The 17537-nt window shown below is 32.3% G+C and overlaps 1 protein-coding gene across 2 annotated transcripts; it reads right to left on the bottom strand.

Annotated features, from left to right (window-relative positions):
* Positions 1 to 1296: 1296 nt before the first annotated feature.
* LOC136968973 (chromatin modification-related protein MEAF6-like) lies at positions 1297 to 17310 on the bottom strand. 2 transcript variants are annotated; one of them, XM_067263045.1, is made up of 6 exons: positions 17040 to 17310; positions 12635 to 12750; positions 9353 to 9440; positions 5725 to 5764; positions 2003 to 2230; positions 1297 to 1927 (listed from the first exon to the last, which is right to left on the bottom strand). In XM_067263045.1, exons 1-5 carry the CDS (start codon positions 17115 to 17117, stop codon positions 2031 to 2033), a joined length of 522 nt encoding a protein of 173 aa, XP_067119146.1. In that variant the 5' UTR covers positions 17118 to 17310; the 3' UTR covers positions 1297 to 1927; positions 2003 to 2030. The 2 variants fall into 2 exon arrangements, with proteins under 2 accessions (XP_067119146.1, XP_067119148.1); XM_067263047.1 differs by having other exon boundaries at positions 5731 to 5764; positions 17040 to 17125.
* Between the last annotated feature and the right edge of the window lie 227 nt (positions 17311 to 17537).

Below are 17537 nucleotides of genomic sequence, written 5' to 3'. Positions count from 1 at the left end.
TGACTTTATGTAACACCGATTTGCTAATTTAAGTAAAAGATGAAAGTTCAAGTTTTTGACATTTTCTATGGGGTGAATATTTGTTTGATGACATTTTCACTAAAATTGAAGTGTAAAAATCCAATTAGAAAATCATTTTCTAAACATATTTGGGCATTTTAATGGCTATTTTTATAAAAATTAATTGGTAAGAATAATTGATATTTAGAAAATCTGGCTTTAAAGATTGATATTCTGAAAAAATAAAAGATTTTACAAAATTTTTTACTTGTTCAATCAAAATTATTCAACACGTTTATTCTTCTGCTAATTTTTCAGTTCACGTAATTATATCAATGCAATGTAACATATGAAAGATTAAGATTTTTATAATTAAGAAATATTTATATCACTAAATCTATAGTACCATGGAGTTGAAACTTATGAAAAAATATATATCTAAATAAAAAATAAAGGAAGATATATCTCCTTTTGTCTATATAAATGTGAAGATTGTACACAAAGTTACACAAACAATTCATGTTCTGAGTATACACTCTTATAAAGCTAGATGCAATACCACTGGAGCATTGGGAGAAATAGCAATAGAGATATACTAGTTTTCCGTGTGTATAGTCATATTAATTTAAACAAATGCAACCATAGATTTCAGACCCACTCTATTCGTGTTTGATACTCCTGAAACAATGTGATTTCGGATTCTAATAACATTGCGGAATCGTGATTCAAATCTGATTCGTATTTTCATAATTTTTAGATTGAATTCGTGGAATAAGGTAATGCAACACTTGGATGAAATGCCAGGAGGGGTGGGTGCCTTCTGAAATAAATTTCTGTAGAAAATAGGTTCCTATATATGTGCTACATGTGAAGAAAACCTAGAAAATTCCATGCAGCCAGTCTATTGATGAAGTGTAAACCTGGTGTTTGATGGTTTTATCCCCTCTGCCTCCGGTTGGCCGTTTACGACGGGATCGGATCGGTTTTGTCCGGCTTTCCGCCATACAAATAAACCTTGCCGAGAATTAGCCCACTTCTAATGGGAAAAATGAACGAGAAACACGGTGCAACACGTGACGTTGCTTTACGTAACAAACCCTTTGGTCTCGTAGGAAAACTTTTTCTTGAAATTCCAAAAGAAATTCGTCGTATCTTCTCTTTTCTCTTCTTGTAAACTTGGCATTACCCAAACCAAATGAGATTAAGGTTGCACAAAACTGGATTAAAGTATTAAGAGCAAATGTGAAAAAATTAAATTTTGGGTAGAAAAAAAATAAAAATAAAAACTTCAATACATCACATTAATATTTTATTCTTTTTCCATGATGAACATGCACATGACTAGATACAATGATAACAAGAAATGTTGCATCAATGAATTAAATAAAAAAAATTTTCTAAAAATCTTTTTGTTTTCAATAAAATTTTGACACTGCTTGTGCGATTCTTAAAAGATTTCAAGCTTTGTGTAATATAGCTACAAACATTTTCTTCCTCGTAAGCAGCCTTTGCTTGACACTCGATTCTTTATTTTCAGATTAAATTCGATATCTTTGCATTTATTTTAATAAATGCAATCCCAAATCAATTGTGAAATATGGAGATGTCACTGGCAAAAGAATTTTTAACATTCCGTTTTTACTTATTTAATAAAATGCTTATTTGGTAAGCGTTTCATTAAATAACTGGGGTGTGTCGGCCATTGAATGACCCGAATGCGACCGAAAATTGTCGTTCTAACTTTCGGAATGGGAAACTTTTGCTTACGTACATGAAAAAATGCTACTAAAAACAGTAAAAAACTGTTGGGGTGATGAACTGTACAAAGTTTTCTGATATATACAAGATATTTAATGATAAAATGAATGTTTCAGTGATTAATTAATGACTTGTATCTGGATAATCTCTTATTCAGTCTTCATTCTGCCTACATTCAAAAGAGAATTAATATGTAATTAAATATACTACGGATATGACCTTCGTAGCTCGTATCGCTAGTTACCTGTGTCTTGCCTTCTTTGCCGTCTTCTTTATCTTTGACCTGTTTTGGGTATTTTTGAAGGAGGCTGACTATTAGAACCGACTGGATGCAACTGGTTACCGTTTTGAGTTGTCGCATTTGTATTACCGTTTGACGTGACTGCCGTGACCGGCGTCGAACTGCCTTGACTGGAAGTGTTGTCTTCGCTTTCACTGTTGGCATTCTGAGATTCGACTTCGCTCGTATGATCTACAATAAGAACGAATAGGTTATTCGCAGAGAACTGACTTACAAGTGAGATAAAGAGCATAAAATGCAGTAGAGAATTGTATTGACTAATTGATAACATGAAATATGATACACTATGGATCTCAATTATTCCTAACATATGCAAATATTACCCATAGTGAGTGAGGATGGGATATAACATTCTGAAAGAAATGTGGCTGGATATTAGCGAGGATGAGGCCAAAGTTTTAAACGCAAAAATGTGTACGTCGCGCGTTTGGCGCAGCTTTCCTGTAAGCCTAGAAGTTTGACAATGGCTTTTGGAAAGTCAATGGAATCATGCTCAACATTCTAAATGCCATTGTCAAACTTCTAGGCTTACAGGAAAGCGACACCGAATGTCCGACGTACACATTTTTGTGTTTAAAACTTCAGCCTCAATCTCGCTATTTACTATCATAAGAGAATAAAAACTGGTACTTTAGATTATAGACGTTTTTGCTATTGTAATAGACTTTAAAAGTAAAATCCGCTTATTCTTCTATTGATTGATTCTTTTTCTATCATTTTATTGATTAGGAGTCCTATACCTATGCTTTTCTGATCATCACATTCTTCATAATTGTATAAATCATGGCTACTCTCAAATTGTATTAATTCATCCTGTTTGTCTCAGAGAGTCCTATAATGTCCCATTTTAATTCATTTTCTATTTCTATTATTTCATCTTCTCCTTGTAAAGTGACAGTTGTAGGTAACCATAAAAAGTTCCAGTCCAGGTTTTGCCCTAAGATTTCCTTCTGGCTTTATCCTCTTTTGCAGGTTTGAGATGATGCCTTCATTTTCTTGGGGTCTATTTGTCAATTCCAGGATGTTATGCCTATTTTGGCCTTGGTTAATATGTTCCTTTTATCTTCAAACAGTCATAGGTAGTTGTGTGATGTAATCTTCCATAGGCATATTGGAAGATACATTTTATACCTTCTGCCAGTATTATGGAATTATCAAGAATTACCTAATTGAAATATAGCCAATGATCCCAACAACAAAGGATATATTATCAAGTTGTTGATGGCTGATGTTGAGACAATAAAGGTACAGTTTTTTGCTATGAAGCATACAGCTTGAATCATGCTCAAGTATAAATAGCTCAAACTGTCACAAGTTGGTCAATTCAGATACATTAAAATTTCACAATTAAGTACTGGAATTTATAACTAGCCCTTTCAAAACTTTTACATTAGATTCTAATCCAATCACCATTTTGTAATGCCCATTTTTGACCAGGCCTAACCATGGAGGGTATGATAAAGCACACTCTTACACATCTTTTCCATTCAGCAGAGGTACTGAATGGAAAAGATACTTCAACAGAACTCTCATATATTAGTTATAAATAAATTTGATTGAAAATATTCAGATACATGTTAATTTATCAACGGAACTAAGCCAAGCATACAATTTCTGAATATAAAACAAATATAATGATGAATTAATCAATGCACCTTTAACAGTGATAGAGACCTTAATCCAAATGAGTAATTACAGCAGCTAGTTCATCTTTATCAAGCATATAATATTTTTGTAAACATAACAATGTTTCTAAATACAAATTAGCATCATAATGAAAGGATAAAAGCCATAGGCTGAGGGAGCAAAGAGAACAAGGAGGAATTGAGCCATCCACATTAGTCAGGGAAAAAGAGCATCCTTTCACAGTAACATATATATTATTTCTTAAGTCACAGAACGGGCAAAGCTTAAAAGTCATATGGGTAGCATAAATATTATTTAGTTCTAATGCTGATACAAAATGTGACAAAGAAACTGAATTTTCTGAATATAGTAGTATAATAGAAAGCAAAAATTCAGGAATTTCTCTTAGTGAATGTAAAGAATGAAAAAAACAAAATTGTTCAATGTCTTTTACTAACTTAAACTAATTACATTTTGAAAACTTTGCATTGTCATTCCTACAGCCTGCAATCTCCCTTCCCTTCCTTTGCACTCGACATTTATTGCTCCAATTATAACATTAATTAAAAGCTTTAATTAAACACGTCAGGATGAAATTAATACATTACAAATTTAATGCACAGAAGTATCACAAAGTGTCTTCTTAACATCTAGTGTCCTTTAAACATCTTGGGAACAAACAGTTCTTACGGCAAAGTCGACCCTCTTCTCTTAGTCATTAATTCAATTTTTTAATTAATTTTTATGATTGTACCAAAGTCAGGGAATATTTTTACTGGTTTTACATAATGAGGCGAGGAAAGAAGCTTATAAAGGAAGGTTGACTCTGCCATAAGGACTCTTCATTCCCGAGATGCTTATAAAGGATGCTAGAAATTAAGTGATGCAACACTTTTGTGATACTTCTGTGCATTAAATTTGTAATGTATCTATTCTTACACTTTCTACAGATTCTGTGCCCTCTATTCAGATTCCTCGTTATTCCCTTACTTTAGTTATTTTCACAGAATCACACGTGTCTAAACTATATGAGTGCAAGCATGCATACCTACTGATGAACAGAGAGATTTTTTAGTTCCAAGTTAATGATTAGTTAGATCCTACAGCTAGGTAAGTATATTAAATCAATTGCAGTGCTTATTCAATCTGCAAATGTGTGGCAACCAGTAGCTCACATACTCAAGACCACAAACTATACTGAATTAGTCACCAAATACAGTAGAAAAAACGTAGCCACACTTTTTATATAAATACTAGCTGTTACCTGCGGCTTCGCCCGCACGGATTTTCCAAGCAAACCCTATTTACGTTCGCTATTTCAACGACCATAGTAATTGTTATTTAACACCTACCGCCGAGAATGACGAGAATTGCCGAGAATCAAACGAACTGTTTTTAATTTGACTTCTAGCTGTAAGTACCCGCTTCGTTCTATAATCGAACCAATATGCAAAAAGAAATTCGAATTTAAAACGGTTCAAACATTTGGTTAGAAAATCAAAATATATAAAAAAATATTTATAACAATGTCTGAAATGTTATCAATTTAATACTCCTAAGTACTCAATGAAGACTAAATGTAATTAAAAACAGAAAAAAATCCCATCTAAAATAGTACAGTAGAAGCTGTTCTTCAGGTTAATGCTCTCCCTCTCCCCCATGGGGAATTTCGAAAAATCCCTTCTTAGCGTGTGTTTTCATCACGTACCCTAACTGTACCAAATTTCACCTCTAGTATCTGGAACTTTCTAGAAAAAACTGGAACATTCTCATTGAAGCGTCACACATTTTCCAAGTCAACCACTTTCAACCCCCATATCTCCCACAACCTTATAGCTATCAAGACAACCAACATAGTGCATGACGGGAGACTTGGGGCTACTACCACACACAAACACCATTCATGTGCGATGTGTAGTTTGGCTGCAGAGTGAAATATAGAACACAAACATGTCCATTTACATATATATAGATTTAAAAAAATTATTTTACAGTTTAATTTCTGATTTGTTTATAAAACTTCAAAAAAAAAAACTTACACTTACCACGTTCTTCCTTCTCTATGATTCCACTCACGGCCTAAATTAACAAAATTATTATTATTAACTGTTAGAAAATCATAATTCAATTTATATAAAATGAATCTAATCTAAATTAACAGTATTAGAAGAGTATTTAACCTTTTCCTGTATAACTTATTAATTTTTCAGAAAATACCTTTACAATAAAATAATAATAAACATCCGACTTATTGACAAACCACTTTTATCCGATTTTTAAGTGACAATTTCTAAAAACCATTAAATATTCCCATAGTTTCATAATATTTTTAAGTTAAAATAGAATATTACTCACTTAATTCTAATCTTCTACAACTATTTATTCCTTTTGTTATTATGGAATAAATATCTAATAATCAGAGAAAATTACTACAGGTGATATAATAAAGAAAATTTGTTTTTTTTGAACTAATTCTCATTCTTATGTCAAGTCTTAACACTAGTGTAAAGTCCTAATAATGAATAAAGTCCGTGTAGACAATTAAAAATAACGATAAATAAATATCTTTGTCGAAGTCCAGTATTCGTACATTATCTATGTCTATTCTACAATTATTTACTGTACGACGTGCATAAAATACTGAATTTATTCCTTGTCGTAGTGTGTTGCTTACATCTGTGATTAGCCATTGTTATGTTTTTCAAAAAACAAAACAACAGCTAAGTTCAGTATTTATGGGCATTATCTCAATTTACTCTACAATTATTTATTGTACAATGTAAAAATACTGAAATGTGAAGGGATATTTGACTACTTTGGGAATGATTTCACTTATTATTTTTTGAAAATTTCATTTAAGAATCAGATACAAGTGTAGAAAAAGCCAAGCCAAAGGGGTTTGATACGTGCACCTAATACATGTAATTACTATAAGGTGCACATATCGTATCCCCATTGGTCAAAAGAAAATTTAATTTTGAAGCGGCACGTGGATTCCTTCCATATCCGAGCTTTAGGAAGCAGAGCACGTTCCTATTTAAAAACATTTGAATGAAAGAATCCAGTTCCAACGAAAAACAAATTTAGCCCGAGAAAGAGCCCAGGAAGGGCGTCGAAAACATTTGCTAGTTTTGGATATTTCACGCCAGTTATTGGTTATAGAATGTGTGTTTTGTTCTGATGTAAACTATGGTATTGTGACTTTTGCCAGTACACCGTACATACCAGATGTTTCTGTTGCTGCCCATGTATCTGTATCATTAGAAAGGACCATTTGTAATAATGGAGATGGAGAAACAGCTAGTTTTAACTTATGAGAAAGTAACATTCCAGCTAAACAATACATGAAATACAGGCACCATATGCATTCACAAGCAAGTTTTACTTTACCTGTGAATGCAAAGAGAGAAGCTTAATTTGCAGGAATGCATTTCTAATTTTGTTCTCTAGATAATGAAATTTGGAACCTGTAAAGCCACTATTAATAAATGCACCCTTGATAATATGCAGCTCTTATTGTAGATGACACAGTGTAGAACAACACACGTAAACTCTTCAAAAATGTGAGGTAATAGCTAAATTAATATATGGACGATACTTATAACAATTTCTTATTCGTAATACAACAGGGTATTCTGTTAGCCACACACAATATGCAAACTGAAATATAATGGATGTTTTACATTTCAAGTCATGTTACTGTGAGAAGAATGCACTCACATCATCCAAATAGTTAAACAGCACAATAACAGGGAAGTGGCAGAGAAATTTGACTGCAAACATCCCCAGACCATGCACCAATTCTGCATAACATTACTGGATGACCAGTCTCAAAATTTAAGAGGATTGCATCCATGCTTGATTAAGTGCATTTGGGTCAGAACAACAAAAAAAAAGACAATTGGATCTACCCACATGGATGTGTGTGTGGAAAATCATAACAAATATAGTGAACCATATGAATAAAAGCAAGCATTTACTTTGAATTATAAGCATATCCTTCAAATACACAAATCTAGTCAGATGTAGACTCAACTGCAAGAAGTGTAGTTTGTCGTTGCTTTTATCTAAATTTATTTTCTGTTAATGTTTAACCATGGCTGAAGTAGTTAATCTAAAGAAGGTTAAACATTATAAGCTTCATCTTCTCCACAACTCAGTGATTTGAAGGAGTTATTTAGATTTGAAAAAGAAAGTGTTGAATGTTGGCGCACAATTTTTTTAGGAGTGATGACAATCACATGCCCTAACTTCATTACAAAAAATGAAAATATGTTTATATTTAACTGATCCTGGATTCCAAAAAGGCGTAGGAGAACTGGGTAGTTTCATATTATTAAGTTTTTCCATCAATTTGTTTTCCAAGTATTGCTTCATATTTGATTAACATTTTTTGATGGTTTTATCTTTCCTCTTTTTTATGTCAGGTGTTTTAGATTTGGATAAAACTCCCAAATATGAGGCCAACTTGTCTATGGTGAACTTTAGTTCACCTCCCACTGCAAACTTCAAGTTCCATATCATCCTTTTCCATTTTTTCTCATTTAATAAATTGCAAAATTTGGATATCTACACTAAATATGAAAGACCAACATGCGTACGATTACTATGAATTGAATATAGCTAATAAAATAGAATATAGGGATGAGATTAAATGCATCATAACCTTTACATCAAGAACCATTTACTTGAAGGTATAAGGTAATCATTATTTGTACCAAACAGAAAAAATACTTTTGCTTCTACCTTATGCTTAGCATTTCCTTCATTATTCGTACGGGCCATTATCCGAACACCCCGACTTTGCCTATGATATGTGACTTACAGGTATATCCTGTATATTCTTTCAGTTTAAGATTAATTTTGACACAAATCCTCTCAAATTTTGGGAATTCTTCTTGAATAGTATATGAATGGAACATAAAATTGTATTTACAACTAAATGAGAAATCCAAATTTGGATGACAAAAGTGCAAAAAGACTTTGAAATGCATCTTCTTTAGATGTTAGGTTGCTTGATGGAGAATTTTCAAATGAAAGTTCTTAAAAGGAACTTTAAAGTAAGTTGGAAATGACGTCAAGGGAGAGAAGCTAACATTGTAAAAAGAACCTAGTATTTGAGAGAGAGAGATTTGAAATTTGATCAATAAACTTTCCTGTTTGTTTGTTTTTAATTATCATCTATCTATCTAATGTGCTATCGTAACTTTGTGTCTCCCAAAAACATGCTTTTAAATCATGTATTAAAACATAATTACTTTGCTCCATGCATTACATTATTCTAAGAACTGCATATATTTTGATGAGTTATGTAGTAACAAGCCAAAGCAATATAGAGCATGTTACTATACAGTAATATAATAAAAACAATCTCTCTGAAACTAACGTTCATTAGATGACAAAAATAGATTATAAACAATTTTTAGAAACCTTGAACAGATTTTTAGAGGCCCAAAATACATAAATAAACTCAAATTAATGAAAGCTATGCTACAAACACATTAAAACTAAAGTTTTAAATGCTACTCAATAATCCTAAACAACGTTTTAAGCATGTGAAATTTCATTTTATTTCTCGCCTTACAATTTACATACATTCGAAACAAACGACGATGGATATTTCTTAAAAATTACACGTGTTTAACGTTAACATCGCCGTTAACTTACTGCCATAGAGGTGATAGAAGACTTAGAGAATAGGCGTTCGGCTTCTTTGAATTTCCGATTCCTTTTGTCCGCTTTGCTGTTTGTACTCCTGAAAAGAAACATTTATTAATCACTTTTACATTCTTAATTCTAACAGAATGTTGCATTTAACACATTTAAAAGAGCAATAATTTTCTATTTTCTATTTAGGAAAATTTGATCATAATGGTTACGGCTAATTACAGATAATTAACCGTAACCACGATGATCAAATAAATCTGCATCAAAGTTTCTTATGATTACTAATTTGGTGAATGATATTTGGTGATGGAAGAAACAGTTGCTTCTGTGCTGAATTGTACAGTGTCTTCTGAAAAGAATGCTACCATTTTGAATTATTGTAATTTTGTTAATTATTATCCAAGAATGTTGTAATATACATTAAAACATTAGAAAATTGTCCAAGTTTTACATTTGCTCATTACAATTTCTCAGTATAACTCATATTGCATGGCATGTATCCAGCTGATGCTAGAATTCTTTCTACACTCACTTCAGTAAATCCACTCACTCCTCCAATGGCAGCCACAATTATACAACTTCTGCAGATAACACCTGTTGCACAATGACAAGGTGATTCTGACTTTGTGAAGAGCAGAACACAAAATGTCTTCTCTATCGCAAGTGGCCATTTTTGTTTATGACACTTCCTAGAGGTAACAGATGATATGTTTGAATGCAGATGGGAGACAATAAATAGAATAAGTGTCGGAGTTTTGACGTACGTTACATACTTCTCCGATAATAATTAACATAATTTAAAATGGTAGTATTCGTTTTCAAAGACCCCGTATAATGACAATCTTCATTTGCATTCTTATTTATTTAAACAGTTATTCAAAGGATTTGGAAAGCCTCTTCTGGAGGCTTATCTATTCTTTTTTATAATCCTTTATATAGTCCTGTAATATTTTAACGAATAAGAAACGACACATGCGTGCAGTACAACAGCAAAAAATGGAAACCACTGACACTTTGGTTTGGTTGCAGAAGTGTTTTACACCTGTTATACTAATAATCATGTTTTCCGTATAATCAGAATTATAAAATCATTATATTCTATGAAATTCTTCCTTATGGGCCTGGCCAAACCCACAATATGGGAATTTCCAAGGATGTATCCTGTCCATCTCTTCTACTTTTTCATTTCTATTCCTCATTAACTGACTCATACAGGGTGGTTTATGATACTCAAACATTGAAAATAATTTATAAAATTTTTACTTTTTGGTTCTAAATTTTAAAATTTTTCAAAAAGCAGCTTTACTTCATGTGTGATAGATGGCAACACTCATTGATATTGTTCGTAAGCAACACAACAGAGTTCTGTTTGTGAAACATGAAGAGTTGTCTACGCTTGAAAATAAAGGTAAAAACAGCGTTATTTTTACATGGAAACAAAAAATGTAGCCGAGACTTAAAAACATTTTTCTGTTTATTTTTTTGCACAGCAGGTTTTCTGCAGACACAGTTTTTAAACTGACCAGAAAATCTGAAACCAATGACAGTATTTTGGACAGAAAACAATCATAAGCTGCCACAATCCATACACTAGAGAATATCAAGGCTATGAGAGTGACTTTGTTTCAAAGTTCCACCTAAATCCATCAGAACTGCATCTGTCAAGCTGGGCATTTCCCATTCTCTTCACAGAATATACTCCATTCAGATATGCACTTGTTCCCATATAAAGTTAGTGCTTCACAAACTAATAGCAAATAACAAAAAACAGTAAGTAAATAACATAAAACATGCGGTTCTCTGATGAGGTATATGTTTACCTGAACAGTTTTATGAACAAACAGAATGTCAAATTTTGGGCAGAAGAACCTTATTATAATGTGGTTAAGATTGAAAGTTACAGTGAAAAAAGTGTGTGTGGGGCTAGAATTTGCATTGGATCATTGGCCCACTCTTTTTCAACAACAAGTTAACAGTGTGAGCTACATTAACATATTGCAAAACAGTTTCCTTCTACAACTGTTGGCAACAGGAGTATCAATAGAAACATATGGGTTCATGCAATACGAAGCTCGTTCTCATACAGCAAACTCTATTCTGGATTTTGTGCACGATCAATACCCAGAATATTTTCAGGGCAGTTTAATATGGCCAATACACAGCCCTTACATTAATTCCTGTGACTTTTTCTTTTGGTGGTATAAAAAGGCAAAGGTCTAATCTTGAGAAACCAGTGAATGTAGTACAACTGCAAGAGCCATAGTGTCTTTTGCCTGAGAATTAACAGAGGATTTGTGTCTTAAAGTTGTCAGAAATGTAAGTGTCTTGAAGATGTTATATAGCAAGAAGGTGCACAAACTGACTAGCCATACACATTCCACTGAGTATTTTAATACTAATTTTTCTGGAATATTTTGTACATTAAAGATCTTAAAAGACATTTTTACAGTATATTTCACATCCATCTATATGAAGGATTTCCCAAATACACAAGCATTTGGCCAAATACAAACGAAGAGAGGACATATCCAGGTCAAATATCAAAATTTTTGAATATCCAAATTAGATATGAAGCCAGATACCCATAAGAATGACAGCATACCCATGGAGAGTCTGAACAGACCCCAATAAAACCTCCAGACCTCTCATCCCTCTAACCAAGGTATGGCCAACCAGCAGCCCGTCACGTTAAATTGTGTGGCCCGCTAAGCGATATTATATATTTATTAAAACTTTTGTTTGCCGTTACGTGTATACCAAAACAATTAAATAAATGAAAATTTGCCTGTGTCATTGTTATAATGCGCAAGTGCGAGTACAAACTCTTGGTATAACAATAAAATCTTACTAATTTTGTATTTGTTTTACTTTTTTAAAAGCATGTTTGCCTAAATTGTGGCCCACACGTGACCAAAGTAACCCGTGAAACAATTTGGGTTGGCCAGGCCTGCTCTAACCATACTTCTGTAGCGACCCCATCCCAATGATTCAACTGCATCTGACCTGCAAATTTTTTATTTAGGTGAGATTTTTTCAAATTCCTTCATCTCAAAGCAATATGTCCTTTCAAAGGAACAAAGAAATTTACTTAAATATAGCCTCTTGAACCCTCCTAAAAGTCAGGTCCTTGTCTCAGCAATATCTTCCTGGTGATGAGTCAATGTCTTTCTCACATTGGCCATCCAGATCACCAAAAGCAGTATCCGATATATTTCAATTGACTCACACTTATTAACTATATTTTATACAGCTATCATTAGAGTAAATAAATACACAACTTACTTATTTGCAGTTAGGTATCTGTCCCATCCTCTGATGATGTTTCCGTAGAGCTGCGTATCTTCTAGATAACTTCCTTCGAAAGCATAGATCTGTCTTTCTAAGTTGGCTAACGTTTCCTAAATAAAATAAATAAGTTCAAGAACATGAATTTGTCAGCTATTTGAGATAATTTATCTAACTTATTTAAAGTGCAGTTTGTATCCCTCCATTTTCAATATAAAACTTGCTCAATAGAAGTTCAAATTAGTGCTCTCTTGGGCCAATGGCATTTGTTTAAAATCTTAATTTAAAAATTAGTAAAGCCGAAAGTTCTCTGGAAGCTTAATTTTATCATTTCTGAAATCAACAAGGATGTGTAAATCAAGCAATAATATGCTTTAGAAGGTTTATTGATCCTATAACTTGTAAAGTTCTATAGAAATATGATAAATTCTGTCAAAAATCAAATATGAAACTGTATTTTCTTAAAATGTGATGCACAGATCTTCTAAACAACAAACTATCAAACTATTACTACAAGCCAATTCGTATAATATGGCAAAGGTCATATAGCCAAAACCCTATTGGTAATTTCGCATTTATTTTTGTCTTGGACAATTATAAAAACCGTCATAAAGTCTACCTGAAGCCTACTTTAATCTTTTGATTTATAAAATTTGGGGTGGCACAAGATTCAATTATGGTATCTAGGACATATTTTAAGATCATTCAGTCACTTCCAATACTGCAAACGAATCGAAGAGAATGAGCAGCGAGCAAGATGCTTTGCTACTTTATAGTCAAGTACATTACAAACAAATAAAATACTCTATAAACAATATAATTTAAGGTTTTCATAGAGTATTTTCTAGCTTAACCTATGACATTTCCATTCAATACATTCCAATAGAAAAGTATAATGTGTATAGGAATGTATTTTTCATATACATGAAAGAAATTCTTCCTAAAAGAAAATCAAATTATTTTGCTGCATATAAAAAGCTAACCTTAACACACTCTTTTGTAATAAGGCAGTTAACCTGAATAATTTAGCTAATGACTAAGTTACACCCCATAAAGGTCGAGTATCGACTTCACTTCAAGGTCAATTTTATAAAGTTAAATAACGACACTTTCAATTAAGAATTTTTAAAATTTTATCATTTATAGTACATTATTTTGATGTTTATGTGTTTGATAATCATCTTTTAACGTATGATCGTGGATGCATTCTGTCATAAAGTTATTTACAATTCCACAATTATATATGGTATAATGAAAAATATGTAAAAAATGAATACTTACAAAAAATATATTTTACAGCATTTTAAAGCATGTTTTGTACACGACTACTGTTCAACTGAACTTTCTAAATATTTGGATGATTATATATTTAGATAGAGCAATATTCAAAGTTACATGTCCTGACTGACTGATTAATTCATCATTGCCCAGAGCAAACCTGGTGAAATTTGGTACACAGTTAGGGTACATCATGAAAATGTACACTAAGAAGGGCTTTTTAGAAATCCCCCGTGGAGGAGAGAGAGAGAGAGAGAGCATTAAGGCTTAACCTGAACAACTTCTATTGTTCTATTTTAGATGCAATTTTTTGTTTCTGACAGTAATAACTTAATTTCAAAATCATCCAAATTGTTTGCCCGAGCAATGCTGGGCTCATTTACTAGTCAATTATTGTGTACATTAATAAACCAACAAATGCCTAAATATAATAGCCCGATTATTTAAACATTTGTTGGTTTATTAATACATCATCGGGCTTTGAGATATATTATATTTATATACATATATATATCCTCGTCGGGGTAGCGATAGCTGGCCGAATGCTGTACAGGAGATGCTTATTGGCCATGGACGTAGAAATCGCCTCCAGCTAGTGCCGTTAGTAACTGTGGAAGGTTATATCGAAATTTAACCACTTGGCCTCTGGTCGTCATCAACACTGGTAATACAGTAATACCCCGAACTTACGCGATAGGTGGGACCGAGCGATAACCGCGTAAGTCGAATTCGCATAAGTCGGGGTATAATTTCGCATATAAATACATACAAATTATTTTTAATTGGGGCCGGAGACTAAAAAAAAACAATAATTTAGAAAAATTTGTTTAATAAAATCTTAGATAATACATACGTATAACAAATTATATTATTAAAATCGTAAACCAAAGTTATTTTGATGTAGAAGACTTTATAAAATCTAAAAAATCCGTCTGACGGCTCAAAGATTTTTTTCTCCTGCAAAATTTTCTCGTAGCATGCTAATAACTTTTTTTTATTTCTCGTTTTGTAGAAGAAATGCACTCTTCGTTCAAGTCTACATTTTCTAAAATTTGTATCCCCTTTTCATTTCTGTATCGAAGTCTTTAATAATGTTAACTTTACATTCCGAATATAAAGTTTTTCTTTTCTTGTTTGATGCAGAAGAATCAGTTCTATTTCGTTTGGATGACATAGTAGAGTCTCTCAAGTCTCCATAGATATAACAAACAGAAATAAATAACACAAAATAAATTGTAGCTATGCATCAACTCCGCACGACACGTCCAAACAGGTAAGCTGAACAATAGTGTGGGGGGGTGAGTAATCAAGAGTTGCATGGCGCTGAAACAAAAGACGAATCGAAGAGATTTAAAAATCGCATAAGTCGGGGTAGCATAAGTGGAAATATTACTGTACTATTATCCATGCAGTAGTGTTAAAAAATAAAAAAACCTCAACATTCTTGACTTTCAGATCAGCTTTCTTATACCACAGAGTGAAAGATCTTGTGTATCTATTACAGTTTGAGATAAGAATTTAATTTTTCTTCATTTAATCAGAAATGCAAAGCATCCATTAAAACTCACGTGCATATGAGAATACTTGTACACAAAGAAAAAACATTAGGACCATAACAATAATTGTACGTGGCACCAATCTTTATCAAATTTGAATAACAATAAGTTAAGTCAAACAGATCAATAACTATGTATCAGGTTTGATGTGGATGTTTATATTTATACATAAACAGATCTTTCATTACATGAAACAATCTACTATAATTTAACATACATTTACTTTAATTCAGAAATTCTACTTGAAATGATTTAATTAAATGACTTAGAAGAAATGCAAAGATTCACTTAAGTGTCAAACAGAGATTACATTTATGAAAATATATTATTATTTTACAGTTGAAACGATAATTGGACACTTATACAAAGTCAATCTGCACAACACTAACATTTTAAATTAATAATTATTTACAAATTTCTTTAAAATTTTAAATAACAGGACCTTATATTTTAATTTCTTAAAAATTTCAATAAACAATAAAAAATGTTTACTCAGTAACAAAAAGTTCCACAGTCAATGCGTACAGGAACAATAAAGCTTCTCACCCCAATTCCACACCAGACATTTAAAGTAAAACACACTTGCTGTCATATAAGTCACATGCATTGTGAAGCATGCTCTGCAAAGTGGTGCAAATTGTGACAATTATACACTCTATTCTGGGGAAACAATGCTTCATAAGTCCATAAAATGTGCCAAAGGAATTGTGGTTGTCATGTAAATTTATAATGTTACATAACTCAAACTCTAAAGCATCTCAGGGTCTGCGGCACTAAGATCCTAGCTCCGTATCCATCAAATGTTCAATCAGGTCAACAAGAAAGACTGATAGGTGAGGAGGGATGGGATGTTAATGAGCATAACGGATTTTAACTGCATATCAGTGTGTAAAAATCATATTTATTAATCAATAGGCATTACTTCTTAATAACGTGAGCTCTTACTTACTTATTATGTAACTTTAAGGACCCATAACATAAAAATAACTTGAAAAATTATGCATTATAGCATAGTAATAACTCGAATGATTATAAAACAGGTAAAAACAAATTTAATATGTAAAAGCTACATTGATTCATATTTAAACTAATTAAACCAATAATTGAAGCTTTAATGAAGATCAAAGATATAAATTAGCCCAAAATTGAACATAAAAACGGGTCAATACGCGATTTACAGCAACACAAAACAGAAACACGTGACGAGAACCCTTTAAAAAACACAATCTGGCGCCAAACTTTATATCACGCGCCTATTACGTCATTCACACCACTACTCAATTAGCACCCTACAGCTACGTAACAGGCGACACTATTGAACAATTCGAAACTATTACAAAAATCCTACCAATCGGAATGAAATTCTGTAAAACGAATTAAGAGTAACGCCCAATAGCTGATCGATGACGTCAGCACGCTATGTTAGAGACGTAGTTGTCCGCCATCTTGGATTAGGCTAAACCAAAAGTAAAGTGACGTTTCCGATAATTAAAATGAGGTTTATTGTCAAAAACGGAAGCGAAAATGGGACTATTTTGTTATAAATACACGAATAAAGACGAACTTACCGCAATTTCCGCTCTCCTTTTCACTAATTCCGCTAATTCTGCACGTGTGTCGATCAGCGACGAACCCTTCGACGCCATCTTGAGACAATTTTATTCCGAAAAATCAATCGAAAATGAGCCAAAGAAAATAAGGCAATTTGACCATAAAATATACATTAAAACAAACTAAAAATATCCAGAACTCAATTATTCGGTTCGAGAAATATTAATCAACCGTTATAAACGTTCTTTATTTAAAAAATTTAAATAAATTTCTGTAGACTTTTGAAGATAAGCAGACATTAAATAAAAGTTTATTTTATCCATTTTATGACTTTTGCTTTCGTGACTCGACGCCAAAAAATATTTGAGATATTATTTAATGGTGAAATTAACTCGGCGATTTAAAAATTTAAATTAATTTTTTTCGGTGAGATATTTTTACCAGTAGATGGCGCTATTTAAAAATTTTTCCTAGTAAAATTGATAAATTCGTCACGTGACTTGGATTTTCCATTT

Source organism: Centruroides vittatus, unplaced genomic scaffold (assembly GCF_030686945.1).
Source record: "Centruroides vittatus isolate TY-2023 unplaced genomic scaffold, ASM3068694v2 contig_166, whole genome shotgun sequence".
Classification (NCBI taxonomy): domain Eukaryota; kingdom Metazoa; phylum Arthropoda; class Arachnida; order Scorpiones; family Buthidae; genus Centruroides; species Centruroides vittatus.
This window is presented reverse-complemented; position numbering and strand designations above follow the sequence as displayed.